This window comes from Salmo trutta, chromosome 13 (genome assembly GCF_901001165.1).
Source record: "Salmo trutta chromosome 13, fSalTru1.1, whole genome shotgun sequence".
NCBI classification, from domain to species: Eukaryota; Metazoa; Chordata; class Actinopteri; order Salmoniformes; family Salmonidae; genus Salmo; species Salmo trutta.
Window position 1 is genome coordinate 86,962,792 of NC_042969.1, and position 25,856 is coordinate 86,988,647.

The following is a 25,856-nucleotide window of genomic DNA, read 5'->3' on the forward strand; positions in this document are numbered from 1 at the left end:
AATAAGGTTCATGAAATCAATAACTTGCTAACATCAGATAACATTCATATATTAGCCATTTCTGAGACTCAGTTCGATAATTAATTTGATGATACATCCGTAGCAATACAAGGATATAATATCTATAGAAGAGACAGGAATGCTTATGGGGGAGGTGTTGCTGTATAAACTCAGAGCCATATCCCTGTAAAGCTTAGAGAAGATCTTATGTCAAGTGTTGTTGAAGTGTTGTATTTGCAGGTTCACTTGGCACATCTAAAGCCTTTTCCTTTGGGGTGTTGCTATAGGCCACCAGGTGCTAACAGTCAGTATCTAAATAATATGTGTGAAATGCTTGATAGTGTATGTGATGTTAGCAGAGTGGTCTACTTTCTTGGGGACCTGAATATTGACTGGTTTTCATCAAGCTGTCTGCTCAAGAGGAAGCTTCTCACTGTAACCAGTGCCTGTAATCTGGTTCAGATTATTAATCAACCTACCAGGGTGTTTACAAACACTACAGGAACAAGATGTATCGATCACATTTTTACTAATACTGTAGAACTTTGTTCTAAAACTTTATCTGTACCCATTGGATGCAGCGATCACAATATAGTGGCTATATCCAGGAAAGCCAAAATTCCAACAGCTGGGCCTAAAATAGTGTATAAGAGATCATACAAAAGATTTTGCTGTGACTCTTATGTGGATGATGTTAAAAATATTTGTTGGTCTGATGTGATTAATAACGAGCATCCAGACGCTGAACTTGATGAATTTATGAAATTGCTTCTTCCAATTATTGATAAACGTGCACCTGTTAAGAAACTGACTGTTAGAACTGTTAAGGCTCCATGGATTGATGAGGAATTGAAAAACTGTACGGTTGAAAGAGATGGGGGCAAAAGAAGTGGCTAATAATTCTGGCTGCACATCTGACTGGCTGACTTCCTGCAAACTGAGAAATGATGTGACTAAACTCAACAAAAAGAAGAAGAAACTTCATTATGAAGCCAAGATCAATGATATAAAAAAAACGTTGGAGAACTTTAAATGAAATTATGGGCAGAAAGACAAATTCAACTCCATCTTTCATCGAATCAGATGGCTTATTCATCACAAAACCATTTGATGTTGCCAATTATTTTAGTGATTATTTCATTGGAAAAGTGGGCAAACTTAGGCAGGAAATGCCCACGACAAACAGTGAGCAATTATATTCATGTATAAAAAAAATAAAAATAATGAAAGAAAAGCAGTGCAACTTTGAATTTTGTAAAGTTAGTGTTGGAGAGGTGGAAAAATGAGTGTTAACAATCAATAATGACAAACCTCCTGGCATTGACAACTTAGATGGAAAGCTACTGAGGATGGTATCTGACTCTATAACCACTCCTATCTGTCATATCTTTAATCTGAGCCTAGAGGAAAGTCTTTGTCCTCAGGCCTGGAGGGAAGCCAAAGAAATACCGCTACCCACGAGTGGTAAATTAGCCTTTACTGGTTCTAACAGCAGACCTATAAGCTTGCTGCCAGCTCATAGCAAACTGTTGGAAAAAATGTGTTTCACCAAATACAGTGCTATTTCTCTGTAAACAAATTAACAACAGACTTTCAGCATGCTTATAGAGAAGGGCACTCAACATGTACTGCACTGACACAAATGACTGATGATTGGTTGAAAGAAATTGATAATAATAAGATTGTGGGAGCTGTACTGATAGATTTCAGTGCAGCCTTTGATATTATTGACCATAACCTGTTGTTGAAAAAAACTTAACTGCTCTGGCTTTTCAACCTCTTCCATATCGTGGATTCAGAGCTATCTATCTAATAGAACTGAAAGGGGTTTCTTTATTGGAAGCATCTCTAATGTCAAACATGTAAAGTGAGGTGTACCGCAGGGCAGCTCTCTAGGCCCTCTACTCTTTTCTATTTTTACCAATGACCTGCCACTGGCATTAAACATAGCATGTGTGTCCATGTATGCTGATGATTCAACCATATACCCATCAGCAACCACAGCTAATGAAGTCACTGAAACCCTTAACAAAGAGATTAAGTCTGTTTTGGAATGGGTGGCCAGTAATAAACTGGTCCTGAACATCTCTAAAACTGGTCCTGAACATCTCTAAAACTAAGAGCATTGTATTTGTTACAAATCATTCCTTAAATGCTAGACCTCAGCTGAATCTGGTAATTAATGGTGTGGCTGTTGAACAAGATGAGGAGACTAAATTACCTGGTGTTACCTTAGATTGTAAACTGTCATGGTCAAAACATATAGATCAAATGGTTATAAAGATGGAGAGAGGTCTGTCTGTGATAAAGTCATGCTCTGCTTTTTGACACCACACTCCACAAAGCAAGTTTTGCAGGCTCTAGTTTTGTCTAATCTTGATTATTGTCCAGTCGTGTGGTCCAGTGCTGCAAGGAAAGACCTAGTTAAGCTGCAGCTGATCCAGAACTGAGCGGATCGTTTTGCTCTTCATTGTAATCAGAGGGCTGATATTAATACTATGCATGCCGGTCTCTCTTGGCTAAGAGTCGAGGAGAGACTGACTGCATCACTTCTTCTTTTTATAAGAAACATTAATGTGTTGAAAATCCCAAATTGTTTGCATAGTCAACTTACACACAGCTCTGACACACACACTTACCTCACCAGACATGCCACCAGGGGTCTTTTCACAGTCCTCAAATCCAGAACAAATTCAAGAAAGCGTACAGTATTATATAGAGCCCTTATTGCATGGATCTTCCTTCCATCTCATACTGCTCAAATGAACAGTAAACCTGTTGTTTTCAAAAAACAGATAAAGCAACACCTCACGGCACAACGCCTCTCCCCTATTGGACCTAGATATTTTGTGTGTCTGCATTGATATGAAGTCTACGTGTGCCTTTTAAAAAAAATGTATGTAGTTCTGTCCTTGAGCTGTTCTTGTCTAATGATGTTCTGTATTATGTCATTCTGTATTATGTTTGGTGTTGACCCCAGGATGAGTAGCTGCTGCTTTTGCAACAAGCTAATGGGGATCCTAATAAAAAAAATATTAAAAAAGGTGAAACGGATCAGGGCGTGACACTCACACATAATATGCACATACAGTACGTTTATACTGACTCTTCACACACGCACAGCCACTCACACATAATATGCACATACAGTACGTTTATACTGACTCTTCACACACGCACAGCCACTCACACATAATATGCACATACAGTACGTTTATACTGACTCTTCACACACGCACAGCCACTCACATACAAGATGCTGCTACTCTGTTTATCTTATATCCTGATGCCTAGTCACCTACTGTTACTCCCCTGTTGACTAGGTGGGTTAGTTAAACACTCAGCCTGTTGACTAGGTGGGTTTGTTAAACACTCAGTCTGTTGACTAGGTGGGTTAGTTAAACACTCAGTCTGTTGACTAGGTGGGTTAGTTAAACGCTCAGCCATGTTGACTAGGTGGGTTAGTTAAACACTCAGCCTGTTGACTAGGTGGGTTAGTTAAACGCTCAGCCTGTTGACTAGGTGGGTTAGTTAAACACTCAGCCTGTTGACTAGGTGGGTTAGTTAAACACTCAGCCTGTTGACTAGGTGGGTTAGTTAAACACTCAGTCTGTTGACTAGGTGGGTTAGTTAAACACTCAGTCTGTTGACTAGGTGGGTTAGTTAAACACTCAGCCTGTTGACTAGGTGGGTTAGTTAAACACTCAGCCTGTTGACTAGGTGGGTTAGTTAAACACTCAGCCTGTTGACTAGGTGGGTTAGTTAAACACTCAGTCTGTTGACTAGGTGGGTTAGTTAAACACTCAGCCTGTTGACTAGGTGGGTTAGTTAAACACTCAGCCTGTTGACTAGGTGGGTTAGTTAAACACTACTGTTCCTCCCCTCAGTCTGTTGACTAGGTGGGTTAGTTAGACACTCAGCCTGTTGACTAGGTGGGTTAGTTAAACACTCAGCCTGTTGACTAGGTGGGTTAGTTAAACACTCAGCCTGTTGACTAGGTGGCTTAGTTAAACACTCAGCCTGTTGACTAGGTGGGTTAGTTAAACACTCAGCCTGTTGACTAGGTGGGTTAGTTAAACACTCAGCCTGTTGACTAGGTGGGTTAGTTAAACACTACTGTTCCTCAACCCAGTCTGTTGACTAGGTGGGTTAGTTAAACACTCAGCCTGTTGACTAGGTGGGTTAGTTAAACACTATTGTTCCTCCCCTCAGCCTGTTGACTAGGTGGGTTAGTTAAACATTACTGTTACTCCCCCCAGTCTGTTGACTAGGTGGGTTAGTTAAACACTCAGCCTGTTGACTAGGTGGGTTAGTTAAACACTCAGCCTGTTGACTAGGTGGGTTAGTTAAACACTCAGCCTGTTGACTAGGTGGGTTAGTTAGACACTCAGCCTGTTGACTAGGTGGGTTAGTTAAACACTCAGCCTGTTGACTAGGTGGGTTAGTTAGACACTCAGCCTGTTGACTAGGTGGGTTAGTTAAACACTCAGCCTGTTGACTAGGTGGGTTAGTTAAACACTCAGCCTGTTGACTAGGTGGGTTAGTTAAACACTCAGCCTGTTGACTAGGTGGGTTAGTTAAACACTCAGCCTGTTGACTAGGTGGGTTAGTTAAACACTCAGCCTGTTGACTAGGTGGGTTAGTTAAACACTCAGCCTGTTGACTAGGTGGGTTAGTTAAACACTCAGCCTGTTGACTAGGTGGGTTAGTTAAACACTCAGCCTGTTGACTAGGTGGGTTAGTTAAACACTCAGCCTGTTGACTAGGTGGGTTAGTTAAACACTCAGCCTGTTGACTAGGTGGGTTAGTTAGACACTCAGCCTGTTGACTAGGTGGGTTAGTTAAACACTCAGCCTGTTGACTAGGTGGGTTAGTTAACACTCAGCCTGTTGACTAGGTGGGTTAGTTAGACACTCAGCCTGTTGACTAGGTGGGTTAGTTAGACACTCAGCCTGTTGACTAGGTGGGTTAGTTAGACACTCAGCCTGTTGACTAGGTGGGTTAGTTAAACACTCAGCCTGTTGACTAGGTGGGTTAGTTAAACACTCAGCCTGTTGACTAGGTGGGTTAGTTAAACACTCAGCCTGTTGACTAGGTGGGTTAGTTAAACACTCAGCCTGTTGACTAGGTGGGTTAGTTAAACACTCAGCCTGTTGACTAGGTGGGTTAGTTAAACACTCAGCCTGTTGACTAGGTGGGTTAGTTAAACACTCAGTCTGTTGACTAGGTGGGTTAGTTAAACACTCAGCCTGTTGACTAGGTGGGTTAGTTAAACACTCAGCCTGTTGACTAGGTGGGTTAGTTAGACACTCAGCCTGTTGACTAGGTGGGTTAGTTAAACACTCAGCCTGTTGACTAGGTGGGTTAGTTAGACACTCAGCCTGTTGACTAGGTGGGTTAGTTAAACACTCAGCCTGTTGACTAGGTGGGTTAGTTAAACACTCAGCCTGTTGACTAGGTGGGTTAGTTAAACACTCAGCCTGTTGACTAGGTGGGTTAGTTAAACACTCAGCCTGTTGACTAGGTGGGTTAGTTAAACACTCAGCCTGTTGACTAGGTGGGTTAGTTAAACACTCAGCCTGTTGACTAGGTGGGTTAGTTAAACACTCAGTCTGTTGACTAGGTGGGTTAGTTAAACACTCAGCCTGTTGACTAGGTGGGTTAGTTAAACACTCAGCCATGTTGACTAGGTGGGTTAGTTAAACACTCAGCCATGTTGACTAGGTGGGTTAGTTAAACACTCAGCCATGTTGACTAGGTAGGTCTTGGTGGGTTAGGCAGGACAGAGTGAGACCATGGCCAGCTCAGCTCTGGAGATCATTGATTTGTTGCTGTCTGTCATCGGTCTGATCGAGACGGCTGCCAGCATGGGGATGCCCATGTGGAGCGTGACGGCCTTCGTCGTAGAGAACATCATCGTGTTCGAGACGCGTTACGAGGGTCTGCGTAAGGAACTGCTTCAGACATGCCAACATCAGGATGGAGTGGAAGGTGTACGACTCCCTCCTGGCTCTGTCTCCAGACCTGCAGGTCGGCCAGGGGTCTGATGTGCTGTGCCTTGGCCCTGGGAGAGGTGGGGGCTGCTCGTCTCTATCCTGGGCTTACAGCTGGGAGAATGCTCTCTACATCGGATGGGTCTCCTCTGCCGTCCTCTTCGCCGGCGGCTGCGTGTTCTGCTGCTGTAACGTCAAAGAGGATTAAAGGCCAGACGGGTACATGTACTCCAGGAACAGCCCTAGTCAATAAATGTCTTAACCCCCCCCCAGCTAAATTACCAGCCACAGCTTCAACAACTCCTGTAGCCCCAGCCTCTAGAGAGGCAGCCTTCCAATTACGGCTACCCCGGCTCCAAACACTGCCTCAACCAGGTACCCCTCGGTACGCAGTGCTGTAGCTTACCTCTGAGTGTTGAGACTAAAGGGGAAGGAAAGAGACTAGCGTTTATACAGACCCAGGTGTGAGGAACTGCAACGGACCCGACTGAGATGTGTTCTTATGAGTAGGGTTTGAAAGAAGCGTTTCAGTTGTTAAAAAAAAATGCATTTCAGCTTCACTAAGAGACTAAATGATGGAATACACTGAACTGTGAACTCACAAAGAGAGAATTTGGAGGAACCCTTAATCGTGAAAAATTATCATGATGTATTTCAGTTGTCATAAGATACATTTCAGTTGTCATAAGATGCATTTCAGTTGTCATAAGATGCATTTCAGTTGTCATAAGATGCATTTCAGTTGTCATAAGATGCATTTCAGTTGTCATAAGACGCATTTCAGTTGTCATAAGACGCATTTCAGTTGTCATAAGACGCATTTCAGTTGTCATAAGACACATTTCAGTTGTCATAAGACGCATTTCAGTTGTCATAAGACGCATTTCAGTTGTCATAAGACGCATTTCAGTTGTCATAAGACGCATTTCAGTTGTCATAAGATGCATTTCAGTTGTCATAAGACGCATTTCAGTTGTCATAAGATGCATTTCAGTTGTAATAAGATGCATTTCAGTTGTCATAAGACACATTTCAGTTGTCATAAGATGCATTTCAGTTGTGAAAAGATACATTTCATTTGAGAAAAACAAATGTGTCTATTGAATTTGTTTGTAAGAAAGCTGTTTAAAGATAGTAAATACACTTATAATAGATGAACTGTGAACTCAGGAGAGGACTTTGAGTGACCCTTAATCCAAATAATTATCCTTTGTTTCAAGTTTTTATTTGCTCATATTTGTACTTTGGTATTGTTGGGGTGTATAAGCACACATGCTTTATAATGACGTCCTTTAAGATTATATGTGTACATATATATATATATATATATATATATATTACATACATTGGTGTTGATGTTGTTGTGTGCTCTGTGCAGTGAATGTAGGTAATTACATATTATACCCTCTTAGTTACAGTAGATGTTTCATAACATGTAGTTTTTATCACGGTCTGCGTCCCAAATGTCAACCTATCACCTATTTAGTGCACTACTTTTGAGCAGGGCCCCATAGGATTCTGGTCAAAAGTAGTGCACTATATAGGTGTTAGTTTGACATTTGGGATGCAACCATGATAAAAAAAACGACATGTTATGTAACATCTACTGTAACTAAGGAGGTATAATGTGTAATAACCTACATTCACTGAAAAAAAAACATTTTATTATTTTCACTCCTAAAGTAGCTGGTTGGACAAAAGTATCTCCCATTGTAAGATATGTTGCTGACTGTGTGCTGTAAATAGACATTTCTGCTAATGTGTTTTGAAGAGCAGTGGCACAGTAATGGGTTTGTTCCATTGGCTACCATCATTAGATTATTCTCCGGGGCCTTTGTTGACATACGAACACCATTGGTTAACATCATTTGACTACTGCCTGGGTGCTGTGCACCTTGGGAAGTTAAGACAGACTGGAGACCATCCTGAAATCCCACTAGGGTGGAACAGAGGACTTGACTTGAAAACAAACAGAGCAGAACAGAAACAATTAGAATGGAGTCAGGATTTGCAAGTCATTTTGGATAAAACAAATGAAGTAATCTTAAGTCAAAAGATGTTGCATTTTAATTTATTTTTAAAAGTTGAGATTAGTCTTTCAGCTTCTGGAATATAAAACAGGATTTTGCTGAATTACTCAATGACATTTTATTATTTGGTTCCTGTACTTTTCTCCAATAAATGTATAATAAATTGATGTTTCAGACTATCTGCATTGCCCCCCCCTTCTCTTTTACACCACTGCTACTCTCTGTTGTTATATATACATAGTCTCTTTAACTCTACCTACGTGTATTTATTACCTGAATTTCCTCGACTAACCGGTGCCCCTCGCACATTGACTCTGTACCTGTACCCCCTGTATATAACCTCGCTACTGTTATTTTACTGCTGCTCTTTAATTATTTGTTACTTATTTTTTACTTTTATTTTTTACTTAACACTTATTTTTAAGTGCATTTAAGTGCATTGTTGGTTAAGGGCTTGTAAGTAAGCATTTCACTGTAAGGTCTACACCTGTTGTATTCGGCGCGTTTGACAAATAACATTTTATTTTATTTGACCCAAGCCCAGTTCGGTTAATCCCTAACATTGTGTCACTGAGTCATCATAATGCTTTAGCAAATGTACATTATCCCAGGGGCATTGGTAGACACAATGTAAGTAACCTAATTTATGTCCCTCTAACTGCCCTGAATGTCTCTGCTGATCCTACAGCTATTGTATGCAGTAATCATGAGCCTATGAACCAGATTTATACTGTTAGCACTGAGGTGGTGTGCCCTAGCAGGAAGTCCATTGTGTGCAGGTTACCCCAAAAATGGACAGCTGTGCCATATACAGCTGAAGTCGGAAGTTTACATACACCTTAGCCAAGTACATTTAAACTCAGTTTTCCACAATTCCTGACATTTAATCCCAGTAAAAATTCCCTGTTTTAGGTCAGTTAGGATCACCACTTTATTTTAAGAATGTGAAATGTCAGAATAATAGTAGAGAGAATGATTTATTTCAGCTTTTATTTCTTTCATCACATTCCCAGTATGCTTTGGGTCATTGTCCATTTGGAAGACCCATTTGCAACCAAGCTTTAACTTTACTGCCTCATGATGCCATCTATTTTGTGAAGTGCACCAGTCCCTCCTGCAGCAAAGCCCTCCCACAACATGATGCTGCCACCCCCATGCTTCACAGTTGGGATGGTGTTCTTCGGCTTGCAAGCCTCCCCCTTTTCCCTCCAAACATAACGATGGTCATTATGGCCAAACTGTTCTACTTTTGTTTCATCAGACCAGAGGACATTTCTCCAAAAAGTACGAGCTTTGTCCCCATATGCAGTTGCAAACCGTAGTCTGGCTTTTTTATGGCGGTTTTGGAGCAGTGGCTTCTTCCTTGCTGAGCGGCCTTTCAGGTTATGCCGATATAGGACTTGTTTTACTGTGGATATAGATACTTTTGTACTTGTTTCCTCCAGCATCTTCACAAGGTCCTTTGCTGTTGTTCTGGGATTGATTTGCACTTTTCGCACCAAAGTACGTTCATCTCTAGGAGACAGAACGCGTCTCCTTCCTGAGCGGTATGACGCTGCATGGTCCCATGGTGTTTATACTTGCATACTATTGTTTGTACAGATGAACGTGGTACCTTCAGGCGTTTGGAAATTGCTCCCAAGTATGAACCAGACTTGTGGAGGTCTTGGCTGATTTCTTTTGATTTTCCCGTGACGTCAAGCAAATAGGCACTGAGTTTGAAGGTAGGCCTTGAAATACATCCACAGGTACACCTCCAATTGACTCAAATTATGTCAATTAGCCTATCAGAAGCTTCTAAAGCCATGACATAATTTTCTGGAATTTTCCAAGCTGTTTAAAGGCACAGTCAACTTAGTGTATGTAAACTTCTGACCCACTGGAATTGTAATACAGTGAATTATAAGGGAAATAATCTGTCTGTAAACAATTGTTGGAAAAATGACTTGTGTCATGCACAAAGTAGATGTCCTAACCAACTTGCCAAAACTATAGTTTGTTAACAATACATTTGTGGAGTGGTTTAAAAACGAGTTTTAATGACTCCAACCTGGCTTTCGTGCCACGTATATTGTGCAGATTGCGGGTCTCGTCCCGTGTATTTATATTCGAGGCACTCCTCGCTCTTATGTTTGGGTTTCTACCCTGTGTTTTGTATACGTGTTTGTTTGGTCTTCGTCCCCGTGCCTTTACACGGCAAGCTGTAATTTGAGAAATAAAACCCCCTACTACGCATTCCTGCACCTGTCTCCTGATCCCTTATACCAGCGTCACACATGGCAAGTTCTCATTGGTCCAAAATTGTTTATACATTGAACCTGAAAAAGGATACTTGTTATTTGGCCATTGGCCCAGTTTTATTGCAAGGAGTTCTAATTGGTCAACCACATGCTACGGTTGGATTATAAAACTTCATCCTGTCCCTTTGTTCTGTGGAGAGAATCACTGAGGACAGGGGAGCATGTACATCTCCCATTTACATCCCTGCATGATTTGTTCTCTTTGAATAAACCTACTTTCCTCCCCCTGATTTGCTTTGGGGTCTGTGTTATTAAAGAGTAACATCAACTGCTAACAATATCAATAAAGAGGTATATTTTCTGGGTGATTTAAATATTGACTGGCTATCATCAAGCTGCCCACTCAGGAAAACCTTCAAGCTGTAACCAGTGCCTACAACCTGGATCAGGTTGTCAATCAACCTACCAGGGTAGTTATAAACAGCACAGGAATTAAATCATCAACATGTATTGATCACATCTTTACTAATGCTGCAGAAATGTGCTTTAAAGCAGTATCCAAATCTATTGAATGAAGTGATCACAATATAGTAGCCATATCTAGGAAAACCAAAGTCCCGAACGCTGGGCCTAATATAGTGTATAAGAGGTCATACAAGAAGTTTGCAGTGATTCATATGTTGATGATGTAAATAATATTTGTTGGTATGTGGTGTGTAATGAGGAGCAAACAGACGTTGCACTTGACACATTTGTGAAATTGCTTATAAGCACGCACCCATTAAGAAAATGACTGTAAAAACGGTTCATTCCCTGAGGATTGAAAACTGTATGGTTGAGATGGATGAGTCAAAATAAATGGCACATAGGTACAACTGACTGGCATACGTACCGCAAATTGAGAAATCATGTGACTAAACCGAATAAAAAGAAGAAGAAACTACACTATGAAACAAACATAAATGACATAAATAATGATAGTAAAAAAGATTGGAGCACCTTAAATAAAATTTTGTGGCAAAAAAGCCAAACTCCACTCTATCATTCATTGAATCAGATGCCTCATTTATCACAAAACCCAATGATACTGCCAAAAACATTCATGATTTTTTTAATTGGCAAGATTAGCAAATTTAGGCATGACATGCCAGCAACAAACATTGTCACTACATATCTGTGTGTATCTGACCAAATGATGAAAGACAAGCGTTGTAATTTTGAATTCCGTGAAGTGAGTGTGGAAGAGGTGGAAAAAGTTTTGTTGTCTATCAACAATGACAAGCCACCGGGGTCTGACAACTTGGATGGAAAATTACTGAGGATAATAGTGGACGATATTGCCACTCCTATTTGACATATCATCCCACCTATCACCATAGACCACCCTCTTTGCCCATCCCACCTATCACCATAGACCACCCTCTTTGCCCATCCCACCTATCACCATAGACCACCCTCTTTGCCCATCCCACCTATCACCATAGACCACCCTCTCAGCCCATCCCACCTATCACCATAGACCACCCTCTCAGCCCATCCCACCTATCACCATAGACCACCCTCTCAGCCCATCCCACCTATCACCATAGACCACCCTCTCTGCCCATCCCATCTATCACCACAGACCACCCTCTCAGCCCATCCCACCTATCACCATAGACCACCCTCTCAGCCCATCCCACCTATCACCATAGACCACCCTCTCAGCCCATCCCACCTATCACCATAGACCACCCTCTCAGCCCATCCCACCTATCACCATAGACCACCCTCTCAGCCCATCCCACCTATCACCATAGACCACCCTCTCAGCCCATCCCACCTATCACCATAGACCACCCTCTCTGCCCATCCCACCTATCACCATAGACCACCCTCTCAGCCCATCCCATCTATCACCATAGACCACCCTCTCAGCCCATCCCATCTATCACCACAGACCACCCTCTCAGCCCATCCCACCTATCACCATAGACCACCCTCTCAGCCCATCCCACCTATCACCATAGACCACCCTCGTTTGGTTTCCATGTGTCATATATATTTAAATTGTGCTGTGATGTTTGACATACGTTTTTAACCTTTCTAATCGTATAGTATCCACAGATTGTGTGATAAAGATGAAAACCTTTCTTACCAGTATTATTATATTATTTATTGACTGACTATGGCTTAAACAAATCGCCCAACACTGCTATTTGTAAGGTTCATTTAAGTTCATGTTGTGATTTTCTTTAACCATTCCTGAACCTGTGACCAGAAACAAGCTACATAGGGGCAATACCAGAATAAATTATCTATTGATTCTGTCTCTTCGCAGCAAAATCTACAGAGCTGAGATTGTTGTATGCCCCATATATATAGCATTCTGTTGGTGGCACGAATTTTATATAATCATTTAAATTGAAAAACTCTAATTGTTGAATCAAGTGTAGTTTTTTTGTACCATTTCATAAACCATATGCCATGGAATTGGTACATCGAATCTCTTCCCATTTATTTTGCAACCTGTATGGCGCAGCTGTCAACATTTCTGTCATCAAATGAAAATGGTATATTTGTCACGACTTCCGCCGAAGTCGGCCCCTCTCCTTGTTCGGGTGGCGTTCGGCGATCGACGTCACCGGCTTACCAGTTACCACCGATTTATGTTTCCCTGTTCGTTTGTCTTTATTATACACACCTGTTTCTTATTCTCTTATTTTCTCATTCTGATTATATTCATTATTTATTATTTGTTTGTCTTGTCCGTGATTGTTACCTCCTGTTTTGTAGTTTGGATTGCGTGCTGCAGACTATGGACAGTATTGAGAGAAGAGGATTTCCCTTCGACCCAGCCATTCCATCGCCACCAGAACCACATCATACACACATGCTCAACCATCCGTCGTCAGTATCCAGTGGGATTCAGCTCTCGCTCCCGAGAACGTATGACGGAACAGCTGTCGGGTGCCAGGGGTTCCTACTCCAGCTGGAGCTCTACCTGGCGGCTGTCCAGCCGGCACCTTCGGGACGCGAGAGAGTGAGCGCTCTCATCTCCTGTCTGACTGGTAAAGCCCTGGAGTGGGCCAACGCCATCTGGGGAGGGGAAGGCCCGACTCTGGATGACTACAAGGACTTCTCCCGCCGCTTTCGGGCAGTATTTGATCATCCACCAGAAGGGGGAGCGGCGGGGGAGCGATTGTTGCAGTTAAGACAGGGGATGAGGAGCGCTCAGGAGTTTGCGCTGGACATTAGTACTCTGGCGGCGGGAATGATGGAATGAGCGGGCCCTGATCGACCACTACAGGTGTGGTTTGCGAGAGGACGTTCGTCGGGAGCTAACCTGTAGGGACACCACCATCCACCTGGACCAGCTGGTGGACTTATCGATCCGGCTGGATAACCTGTTGGCCTCCCGCGAACGTCCGGATCGGGGTTCGTTGGTTCCATCCCCCAGCCCCTTAGACCCAACACCTATGGAGTTGGGAGGGGCTGGTACAAGGGAGACCGGAGGGGGAACCATTCCATGCACTAGCTGGCCGCAGAGGACACACTGCTGGTCGGTGCTGGGGAGGTTCTCCAGGAAGTCGAGGTGGTAGGCGGAACACTGGTGGTTCATCTCAGGTGAGTAGGCACACAACTCACCCAGACCCCCCTGTTGCTCACATGTGGGTATCTATAGGATTTCCGGGGTTTTCCCCGCATTCCCAGCATAAGGCTCTAGTAGATTCAGGCGCAGCTGGGAACTTTATTGATCAGTCCTTGGCTCATAGATTAGGGATTCCTATTGTTCCCGTTGATGTTCCCTTCCCTGTACATGCTCTAGTCGTCCTTTGGGGTCGGGGCTGATTAGGGAGGTCACGGCTCCCATTGCTATGGTGAGGGGTGTCATGAGGACAGAATTAGTCTCTTTCTGATTGACTCTCCTGCGTTTCCCGTTGTTTTGCGTCTTCCCTGGTTGGCTTCCCATGATCCTACTATTTCGTGGCAACAGAGGGTTCTCAAGGGATGGTCCTGTCAGTGTTCAGGGAGGTGTTTAGGTGTTTCCTTAGGTGCCACTACGGTGGAAAGTCCAAACCAGGTTTCCACCATGCACATTCCCCCCGAATATGCCGATTTGGCAATTGCCTTATGTAAAAAGAAGGCGACTCAATTACCACCCCATCGACCGGGGGATTGTGCGATAAATCTCTGGGAGGGCGCTGCACTTCCCAGGAGTCACGTGTATCCTCTGTCACAGGAGGAGACGGAGGCTATGGAGACATATGTCACCGAATCTCTGGGACAAGGATACATTCGGCCCTCCATTTCACCTGTCTCCTCGAGTTTCTTTTTTGCGAAGAAGAAGGATGGAGGTTTACGCCCGTGCATTGACTATCGAGGTTTGAACCAGATTACGGTAAAATACAGTTACCCACTGCCTCTTATCGCCAGTATGACAGAGTCATTGCTCGGGGCGCGCTTCTTCACAAAATTGGACCTCAGGAGCGCGTACAACCTGGTGCGTATCAAGGGAGGGGATGAGTGGAAGACGGCATTTAGCACTACATCTGGGCACTATGAGTACCTCGTCATGCCGTATGGGTTAATGAATGCTCCATCCGTCTTCCAATCATTTGTGGATGAGATCTTCAGGGACCTGCACGGGCGGGGTGTAGTGGTGTACATAGATGATATTCTCATATACTCCACCACCCGCGCTGAGCATGTGTCCCTTGTGCGTACGGTGCTTGGTTGACTGTTGGAGCATGACCTTTACGTCAAGGCGGAGAAATGTCTGTTCTTCCAACAGTCCGTCTCCTTCCTTGGGTACCGTTTGTCCGCGTCAGGGGTAGAGATGGAGGCTGACCGCATTTCAGCCGTGCGTAATTGGCCGACTCCAACCACGGTAAAGGAGGTGCAGCGGTTTTTAGGGTTTGCCAACTACTACCGGAGGTTTATCCGGGGTTTTGGCCAGGTGGCGGCTCCCATTACCTCCTTACTGAAGGGGGGACCGGTGCGACTGCGGTGGTCGGCTGAGGCGGACAGAGCTTTTGGTAACCTGAAGGCTCTGTTTACCACGGCTCCAGTGCTGGCACATCCTGATCCCTCCTTAACGTTCATAGTTGAGGTGGACGCATCCGAGGCTGGAATAGGGGCTGTGCTATCTCAGCGCTCGGGTAAGCCACCAAAACTCCGCCCCTGTGCTTTCTTTTCGAAGAAGCTCAGCCCGGCGCAGTGTAACTATGATGTGGGGGATAGGGAGTTGTTGGCTGTGGTCGGGGGTCTGAAAGCGTGGAGACATTGGCTTGAGGGGGCTAGACACCCTTTCCTCATTTGGACTGACCACCGAAATCTGGAGTACATTCGGGCAGTGAGGAGACTGTACCCTCGCCAGGCTAGGCGGGCTATGTTTTTCACACGCTTTGCTTTCACCCTTTCCTACAAACCAGGTTCCCAGAACGTGAAGGCAGATGCACTGTCCCGGCTGTATGATACAGAGGAGCGGTCAACGGAGCCTACTCCCATAATTCCAGCTTCTTGCCTGGTGGCTCCGGTGGTATGGGAGGTGGACGCAGACATTGAACGGGCGTCACGTGCAGAACCCACTCCCCCCCAGTGTCCCGTTGGGCGCGTGTATGTTCCATTTGATGTTCGCGATCGTTTGATCTGTTGGGCTCATACATCACCCACCTCTGGTCATCCTGGTATCGGTCGGACGGTGCGCTGCCTTGCGGGGAAGTACTGGTGGCCTACGTTAGCTAAGGACGTGAGGGTTTATGTCTCCTCCTGTTCGGTATGCGCACAGTGCAAGGCACCTAGACATCTGCCCAGAGGGAAATTACAACCCCTTCCCTTTCCGCAACGACCGTGGTCACACCTATCGGTGGATTTCGTGACGGATCTCCCCCCATCATGGGGTAACACCACGATCCTGGTCGTTGTGGATCGGTTTTCTAAGTCCTACCGTCTCCTTCCTTTGCCCGGTCTCCCTACGGCTCTACAAACTGTGGAGGCCCTGTTCACCCATGTATTCCGGCACTACGGGGTGCCTGAAGACATAGTGTCTGATCGGGGTCCCCAATTTACGTCTAGAGTCTGGAGGGCGTTTATGGAACGCCCGGGGGTCTCGGTCAGTCTTACCTCAGGGTTCCACCCCGAAAGTAACGGGCAGGTGGAAAGAGTCAACCAAGAGGTGGGTAGGTTTCTGCGGTCCTATTGCCAGGACCGGCCGGGAGAGTGGGCCTCGTTTATCCCCTGGGCGGAGATGGCCCAAAACTCCCTACGCCACTCTTCGACTAATCTTACCCCTTTTCAGTGTGTGCTAGGTTATCAGCCGGTCCTGGCTCCATGGCATCAGAGCCAGATCGAGGCTCCTGCGGGACACTCATCCCTGTGTCCTGCGCCTGACTTCGATACTTCTCCTATGAAAAAAGCATTACAATATTTTTCTATTTATGCCAGCTCATTTCAGCCAATTTGTATCTTTAAAATATGGCAGGCAAACAAGTTCCCTACCTTCTCCCTTTTCCACTTGCCTCCTCCATTTTTGCTGCAATCAGTTGGTTTTAAGTTTGGATTGAGTTTATATTCCCATATATTTTCGATAACTGCATGTGTGACAAATCCTCAGTTTCTATTCATAATACCATTAATAAATATAATACAATTTTTAAAACATGTTTCCATAAAGAATGTTTTTTAGTAATCAGTATATTTGAGTTTAACCATAACATTTGTTGTAATATTTGTATATGGACACAAGGCGAGACCCAAATACAGACACAGGAGGCAGATGGTCGAGCTCCAATATTTATTATAACAAAAGGGGTAGGCAAAAGGTGGGTCGGGGACAGGTGAGAGTTCATAAACCAGCTCAGAGTCCAAACAGTACCAGGCGATAGGCAGGCTCGAGGTCAGAACAGGCAGAGTGGTCAGGCAGGCGGATTCGGCGTCAGGACAGACAAGGGTCAAAACCAGGAGAGCTAGGAAAAAACAGACTTTGGAAAAAGGAGCTCGGAAAACCACTGGTTGACTTAGCAAAACAAGACGAAGTGGCACAGAGAGACAGGAAACACAGGGATAAAAACACCGGGGATAATAAGCGACACCTGGAGGGGGTGGAGACAATCACAAGGAACAGGTGAAACTGATCAGGGCGTGACAATTTGTTCTATCTTTTCTGGAGGATAAAACTGAAATTGTAACCAGCTTTGTATGGCTTATTTAAGAAAGGGCGATACTTTAAGCAACATTTTATTTTCAATTAGTTGGAAATGAGAAGTTGTAATCTGTATAAAGGCAAAAGGGCAATTTTTGAACAAAGGATGAGCCTTCCTTAATAATCTACGGGAGAACCATTTTGGGTTTAAGTATAACTTTAACATGTGCGCTGAGAGTCGGGAAGCAAGTTCCGGGAGTGAATATTTAATAAATAAACGGAACATAATACAAAAGAAGAAACACGAACAGCACACAGACATGAAAGTGAAACAGAAATAATAACACCTGGGGAAGGAACCAAAGGGAGTGACATAAATAGGGCAGGTAATCAAGGAGGTGATGGAGTCCAGGTGATTGTCATTAGGCGCTGATGCGCGTAATGATGGTGACAGGTGTGCTCAATAATCAACTCAGTAAGGTGACCTTGAGGCCAGAGAGGGAGCACACGTGACAATAACTTATGTATGAGTGAAGCTTTTAGTGAGAGGCTTAAAACTTTAATATTTAATAATTTTATCCCCTCAAACTCACATTCATTATATAAATAGGCTTGTTCAATTTAGTCTGGCTTAGCATTCCAAATAAAATGAAATATTTTTCACTCATATGATTTAAAAAATGAGTCATCTGGAGTAGGCAGTGCCATTAGTAAGTAAGTAAGTAAGTAAACTGTGATAGGACCATTAGTAAGTAAGTAAACTGTGATAGGACCATTAGTAAGTAAACTGTGATAGGACCATTAGTAAGTAAACTGTGATAGGACCATTAGTAAGTCAGTAAACTGTGATAGGACCATTAGTAAGTCAGTAAACTGTGATAGGACCATTAGTAAGTAAGTAAACTGTGATAGGACCATTAGTAAGTAAGTAAACTGTGATAGGACCATTAGTAAGTAAGTAAACTGTGATAGGACCATTAGTAAGTAAACTGTGATAGGACCATTAGTAAGTCAGTAAACTGTGATAGGACCATTAGTAAGTCAGTAAACTGTGATAGGACCATTAGTAAGTAAGTCAACTGTGATAAGGACCAAAGAGTTAATCAATGTGTCACGCCTTGACCGTAGAGAGCCTTTTTATTTCTCTATTTGGTTAGGTCAGGGTGTGATTTGGGTGGGCAGTCTAGATTATGTATATCTATGGGGTTTTTTCTATGTTGGCCTGATATTTGTTCCCAATCAGAGGCAGCTGTCTTTCATTGTCTCCGATTGGGGATCATATTTAGGCAGCCTTTTCCCACTGGGTTTTTGTGGGATCTTGTTTTTCTATTGCTGCTTTGTAAGCCTGCATAACGTTACGGTTGTTTTTGTATTTTGTTGTTTTGACGGTGTTCATTTTAATAAAGAGAAAATGTTCGCCTACCACGCTGTGCCTTGGTCTCATCCTTCAGACGAACGTAACACAATGTGATTTTTCCATAAATAAACAAGTATTTACCTCTCTTACCTCTGCAGAATCTTATCTATCTTTGCTAACTTTCTATTAAAATTAATTGTGGTAAGTTAATTTATATTTTTTTGAGATGTATGTCTACTTCCCCATCTGCCCATTTTATTGGTAAACTACAAGGTAGTGTAAACACTATTATTTTATGACCCAATACGAAATATGGTACACTTGTCATAATTAGGTTTTAATCCAGAGAGGCTAGAAAAGTGATCGAGATCGTCAATGAGACTGTGCAGGGATCCAGATTGCGGACTTAAGAAAAAACTAGAGTAATCGGCATACATTGACACTTTAGTTTTTATCCCCTGGATTTCTAACTGCTTGATGTTCTTGTTGGACATAATTTTAATAGCTAGCATTTCAATGGCCATAATAAATAGATATGGAGACAATGGACAGCCTAGTTTTACTCCTTTTAAAAGCTCAATACTTTCTGAGAAGTAACCATTATTTACTATTTTACATCTGAGGTTTCTGTACATAACTTTAACCCATTGTATAAGAGATTCACCAAAATTAAAATAATCTAGGCATTTACCAACAATGCAGAGAGAAAAAAAGAGAAATAATGAAAATAACATGATAAATAAATACACAATGAGTAATGATAACATGGCTTATATACACAGGGTACCAGTACCGAGTTGAGTCATCACATACACTGCTGCTACTGTTTATTATCTATCCTGTTGCCTAGTGACTTTATCCTTACCTATATGTACATATCTACCTCAATTACCTCGTGCCGCTGCTCATCGACTTGGTACTGTTTATAGCCAAGTTATCATTACTCATTGTGTATTCTTGTGTTATTTTTGTTTTCTCTCTGCATTGTTGGGCAGGGCAAGTAAGTAAGCTTTTCACTGTTAGTCTACACCTGTTGTTTATGAAGCATGTGATAAATAAATTGATTTGATTTGAACGCTGTTAAGGGTGGCTCACATGAAACAGTTCCTCTCCTCCCTATGGTGGGGAGAGATGGGTTCCTATGGTGGTGAGAGATGGGTTCCTATGGTGGGGAGAGATGGGTTCCTCTCCTCCCTATGGTGGTGAGAGATGGGTTCCTATGGTGGGGAGAGATGGGTTCCTATGGTGGGGAGAGATGGGTTCCTATGGTGGTGAGAGATGGGTTCCTCTCCTCCCTATGGTGGTGAGAGATGGGTTCCTATGGTGGTGAGAGATGGGTTCCTCTCCTCTCTATGGTGGTGAGAGATGGGTTCCTATGGTGGTGAGAGATGGATTCCTATGGTGGTGAGAGATGGGTTCCTCTCCTCTCTATGGTGGTGAGAGATGGGTTCCTCTCCTCTCTATGGTGGTGAGAGATGGGTTCCTCTCCTCTCTATGGTGGTGAGAGATGGGTTCCTATGGTGGTGAGAGATGGGTTCCTCTCCTCTCTATGGTGGTGAGAGACGGAAGCTCCCTATGTTGGTGAGAGATGGAAGCTCAAGCTCAAACTGTTTGGTTGTCTTTCATTAAATGTTGTGTGTAAGCTTTTTCTCTAAATCAGACAATGGTACCACAGCCACTACTGTATTAAGCTATCTACTGTATTGAGCTCCAGTGGTAACACAGCTATCTACTGTATTAAGCTATCTACTGTATTAAGCTCCAATAGTAACACAGCTATCTACTGTATTAAGCTCCAATGGTAACACAGCTATCTACTGTATTAAGCTCCAATGGTAACACAGCTATCTACTGTATTAAGCTCCAATGGTAACACAGCTATCTACTGTATTAAGCTCCAATGGTAACACAGCTATCTACTGTATTAAGCTCCAATGGTAACACAGCTATCTACTGTATTAAGCTCCAATGGTAACACAGCCATCCACTGTATTAAGCTCCAGTGGTAACACAGCCATCTACTGTATTAAGCTCCAATGGTAACACAGCCATCTACTGTATTAAGCTCCAATGGTAACACAGCTATCAACTGTATTAAGCTCCAATGGTAACACAGCCATCCACTGTATTAAGCTCCAACGGTAACACAGCTATCTACTGTATTAAGCTCCAATGGAAACACAGCTATCTACTGTATTAAGCTCCAACGGTAACACAGCCATCTACTGTATTAAGCTCCAATGGTAACACAGCTATCTACTGTATTAAGCTCCAATGGTAACACAGCTATCTACTGTATTAAGCTCCAATGGTAACACAGCTATCTACTGTATTAAGCTCCAACGGTAACACAGCCATCTACTGTATTAAGCTCCAATGGTAACACAGCTATCTACTGTATTAAGCTCCAATGGTAACACAGCTATCTACTGTATTAAACTCCTATGGTAACACAGCTATCTACTGTATTAAACTCCAATGGTAACACAGCCATCTACTGTATTAAACTCCAATGGTAACACATCTATCTACTGTATTAAGCTCCAATGGTAACACAGCCATCTACTGTATTTTCTCCAATGGTAACACAGCCATCTACTGTATTAAGCTCCAATGGTAACACAGCTATCTACTGTATTAAGCTCCAATGGTACCACAGCCATCTACTGTATTAAACTCCAATGGTAACACAGCCATCTACTGTATTAAACTCCAATGGTAACACATCTATCTACTGTATTAAGCTCCAATGGTAACACAGCCATCTACTGTATTTTCTCCAATGGTAACACAGCCATCTACTGTATTAAGCTCCAATGGTAACACAGCTATCTACTGTATTAAGCTCCAATGGTACCACAGCCATCTACTGTATTAAGCTATCTACTGTATTAAGCTCCAATGGTAACACAGCTATCCACTGTATTGAGATCCAATGGTACCACATCCATCTACTGTATTAAGTCCAATGGTAACACAGCTATCTACTGTATTAAGCTCCAATGGTAACACAGCTATCTACTGTATTAAGCTATCTACTGTATTAAGCTCCAATGGTAACACAGTCATCTACTGTATTAAGCTCCAATGGTAACACAGCTATCTACTGTATTAAGCTCCAATGGTAACACAGCTATCTACTGTATTAAGCTCCAATGGTAACACAGCTATCTACTGTATTAAGCTCCAATGGTACCACATCCAACTACTGTATTAAACTATCTACTGTATTAAGCTCCAATGGTAACACAGCTATCCACTGTATTAAGCTATCTACTGTATTAAGCTCCAATGGTAACACAGCTATCTACTGTATTAAGCTCCAATGGTAACACAGCTATCTACTGTATTAAACTATCTACTGTATTAAGCTCCAATGGAAACACAGCTATCCACTGTATTAAGCTCCAATGGTAACACAGCCATCCACTGTATTAAGCTCCAATGGTAACACAGCTATGTACTGTATTAAGCTCCAATGGTAACACAGCCATCTACTGTATTAAGCTCCAATGGTAACACAGCTATCTACTGTATTAAGCTCCAATGGTAACACAGCTAACTACTGTATTAAGCTCCAATGGTAACACAGCCATCTACTGTATTAAGCTCCAATGGTATAATGTGTAATTGAGTGGATGTGTTGGCTATAAATAGGCTATGAAAACATCAACAAGTGGGTGAACCAATGAACTACTGTACTAGACAATGCCCGCACACAGACAGTCCTCACAGGTCCTCCTTTGTACCCTGATCCTATAAGCCAACCAGGAGAGAGCAGAGTTTCTCTCCCATAACAGACAGTAGCTACCCAACACCCTGCGCTATTGTCTGTCTCACACTTCACCATCAAAGCTGAGAACAGGACAGGTTACACTTCACCATCACACTGAGAGCAGGACAGGTCACCCCTCTGCCTCGGATACTACTCCAACCGTACAGGATTTTCATTTGTTTTGGGACATTGTATGGGGACATGGACTCATCTCCAACTTAGACCATTTCTGAGGTCTGAAAACATCTGAGAAAAGTAGATTTGGGAGTCAACTATCCCTAAGGTTTCTTTTTGTCAGGAGGACTTTGAGAGTTTGTTTGGACCCTGATTGTTTCTTTGGACCCTTGACAACGGACGACGTGATGGTCCAGGGCGTGTCTGAGATCGCGGCGCTGTGCGTGGGCCTGGTGGGTCTGATCGGAGCAGCCGCCGTCACCGGGATGCCCATGTGGAAGGTTACAGCCTTCATCGGAGAGAACATCATCGTCATGGAGACGCGCTGGGAGGGCCTGTGGATGAACTGCTATAGACAGGCCAACATCAGGATGCAGTGTAAGGTGTACGACTCTCTGCTGTATCTCCCTCCAGACCTGCAGGTATGATTTAATTTATGGATGTGTCCCAAATGGCACCCTCTTCCTTATGTAGTGCCTATGGCACCCTATGGGCCCCAGCCAAAAGTAGTGCAGGGAATAGGGTGCCATTTGGGACGAACAATATGAAATCATGTCAATCATGAACAAATTTTAAACATATTTAGGTAAACTTTACTTTATGTATTGTAGCGAATATGGGCAGTAGCTCCTCAAACCAGCGACTTTCAACCTTAGCCGTTCCACCAAGAGATTGGAACGTCTTGAAGAGGTAGCTAGTTAATGGGTTGATGTGCTACAGTATGTATTGATCTTCTCTTCCACAGGCTGCCAGGGGCTTGATGTGCTGCTCTCTGGCTCTCTCAGGGATGGGTCTACTCGGGGCTCTAGCAGGTATGCGCTGTACCTCCTGCATCCAGGACAACGACCGCGTTAAGAGCCTCATCCTCGTGGTGGCTGGAGGCATGCAGTTACTGGCCTCTATCTGTGTGTTCATCCCAGTCTCGTGGACGGCTCACGCCATAATCCGTGACTTCTACAACCCCCTGCTGATCGACGCCCAGCGCAGGGAGTTGGGAGATGCTCTCTACATCGGCTGGGTGACCGGAGCCTTCCTCTTGACCTCTGGGTTTCTCTTCCTCTGTCGCCGCGTCCACTCCAACAAAGCCTCGTTCGATATCTACCACCCAGCCAACAGGATCAACAAACCCACTCTGATGCATTATCATCCCATCTCCAGTATTCTTAGCATGAGGGCTCACCGCCAGCCCGGTCTGAACCACCAACCGAGTCACAGCCTCGATTCATACCAACACCACCAAGCTCAGATTCTTCATAACGTTCCTTATGGACAACAAGGGGTCGTCATGAACCCTCCTGCTGCTGTGTCCGACTCTAGCTTGGTGGAGAACGTTGTTGGGCCTTTGGTCTATCACCGTGGCAACGGACGCCGTGTTGACGGACACCGTCCCTCCACCTCTGACAGCTCCAAATACGTCAGCAGCCTGTCCACTGCGGCTAACTCCTTATACATCAGCCAACAGACTCCGTACTCCTATAGCCACGTGACTGTTCCGTACACCGCATACACCGGTAGTCAACAGACAAATCCATACTCCTACAGTCATCCGGGAAACCTGTCCGTTTCACACAACTCCAGTTTCCAAGCCGTACCTCAGAATCCTGTTTTTATCAGGTATAAGGGCTCCAGAGTTCAACCGTCGCAGTATCACCACAGTGGAAGCAGTACTGGTGTGTACATCTGAATGGACTGCAAAGAGACCAGTTATCTTCTGATACTCACTGTACCTTAACAAATGCATTTCCTGTATATGATTATTAGAATCACTTGGTATCTTTTTTTTTTTGTTGAAAAGTTAAATGTCTGTTTTGGTATTCTGGTAAAACTGTAATGTGTTCAGTGTTTGGCCTCCCTGTGGCTCAGTTGGTAGAGCATGGTGTTTGCAACGCCAGGGTTGTGGGTTCGATTCCCACGGGGGGCCAGTACGTAAAAAAAAAAAAAAACATGTATGAATTGAAATGTATGCATTCACTACTGTAAGTCGCTCTGGATAAGAGTGTCTGCTAAATGACTAAAATGTAAAATGGGACAGTTATAGCTGTGTAGAATCTAGAAACTCTTTTCTACGTTTTTCTTCTGTTATGTGATTATTCATGTACCATATGGGTGTGTTTGTCTCCTACTGCTGGCGGTTTTATATAAGCAGCTTTCCTTTCGTCACCTTGACCTTACCTGTCATGTGACCTCAGTAAACAAGAAGTTTGGTTTCTCCAATAAAGAACATCATGTTTGATTCTGCATATGGGAGAGCAACTTCAATACGAGGTGATTTTCGTAGCAGGTTAGGAGAGCATTTTCGCAAACCCTTTCATAAACTTAACCTCAGTCTCCTAACCTGCTGTGTTTATTCTCCTAACCTGCTGTGTTTATTCTCCTAACCTGCTGTGTTTATTCTCCTAACCTGCTGTGTTTATTCTCCTAACCTGCTGTGTTAGTTCTCCTAACCTGCTGTGTTAGTTCTCCTAACCTGCTGTGTTAGTTCTCCTAACCTGCTGTGTTAGTTCTCCTAACCTGCTGTGTTTATTCTCCTAACCCTTTCATAAACTTAACCTCAGTCTCCTAACCTGCTGTGAAAAAGTCTGTTTGCTATTGAAGTGGCGTAAAAGTGTTTATCTTCTGCGTACGGTACCTTAGCTCTCTCCATCAAGTCTTATGCCTTTGATAGCGTTGTTGGTAATAACGTATTCTTTAACTACTTACCTCATGTTGCCAACGGTTGTTTTTGATGAACTTTGAAACATTGATATCATTATTTTGAAGAGATTGATGAAACTGCAAGCTTAGTATGGCTCTAATGGTTTAGGGCATTTCCACGTAAAGGACCAATGACCACCAACATGTCAAGTTCATAGAAGCATGTCAAATTGTATGTCGAATGAAAGCTCTAAGAGTCTATATTTTTGTTGAAATAAAGACATATATAAAATATTCAACCATTTTAGATCCTAAAAAATTGTTGAATAAAGCGAAGGCTTTGATTTCTGGTCAAACAGATGGAAAAGAAGTCTTACAGAATGCAAAAGGTTTCTAAAAAATACATCTAAATGTTGATATTTGTTGGCAGAAGTCTCTACTTCGAACATCATTGTGTTTTGATGTATTTCTAAAACCTTTTTTCTGGTAGATGTTTTCTAAGTTTAAGAAACATTGTTTTGTACCTTGTA

At 43.3% G+C, this 25,856-nt stretch overlaps 1 protein-coding gene, 1 non-coding gene and 1 pseudogene across 2 annotated transcripts; all 3 read left to right on the forward strand.

Moving 5' to 3' along the window:
* Positions 1–5,759: 5,759 nt before the first annotated feature.
* LOC115206872 (claudin-8-like) lies at positions 5,760–6,185 on the forward strand (annotated as a pseudogene).
* Positions 6,186–22,601: 16,416 nt separating this feature from the next.
* LOC115206682 (claudin-8) lies at positions 22,602–25,625 on the forward strand. Its single transcript, XM_029773881.1, has 2 exons — positions 22,602–23,114; positions 23,438–25,625. Exons 1-2 carry the CDS (start codon positions 22,881–22,883, stop codon positions 24,374–24,376), a joined length of 1,173 nt encoding a protein of 390 aa, XP_029629741.1. The 5' UTR covers positions 22,602–22,880; the 3' UTR covers positions 24,377–25,625.
* On the forward strand, positions 24,539–24,613 carry trnaa-ugc (transfer RNA alanine (anticodon UGC)). Its single transcript has one exon. It is a non-coding gene; the product is annotated as a tRNA-Ala (tRNA).
* Positions 25,626–25,856: the final 231 nt, after the last annotated feature.

Coding starts and splice junctions, on each gene's coding strand:
- LOC115206682 (XM_029773881.1), top strand. CDS start 22,881: ATGGTCCAGGGCGTGTCTGAGATCGCGGCGCTGTGCGTGGGCCTGGTG. Junction 23,115..23,437: donor ATCTCCCTCCAGACCTGCAG/GTATGATTTAAT, acceptor TCTCTTCCACAG/GCTGCCAGGGGCTTGATGTG.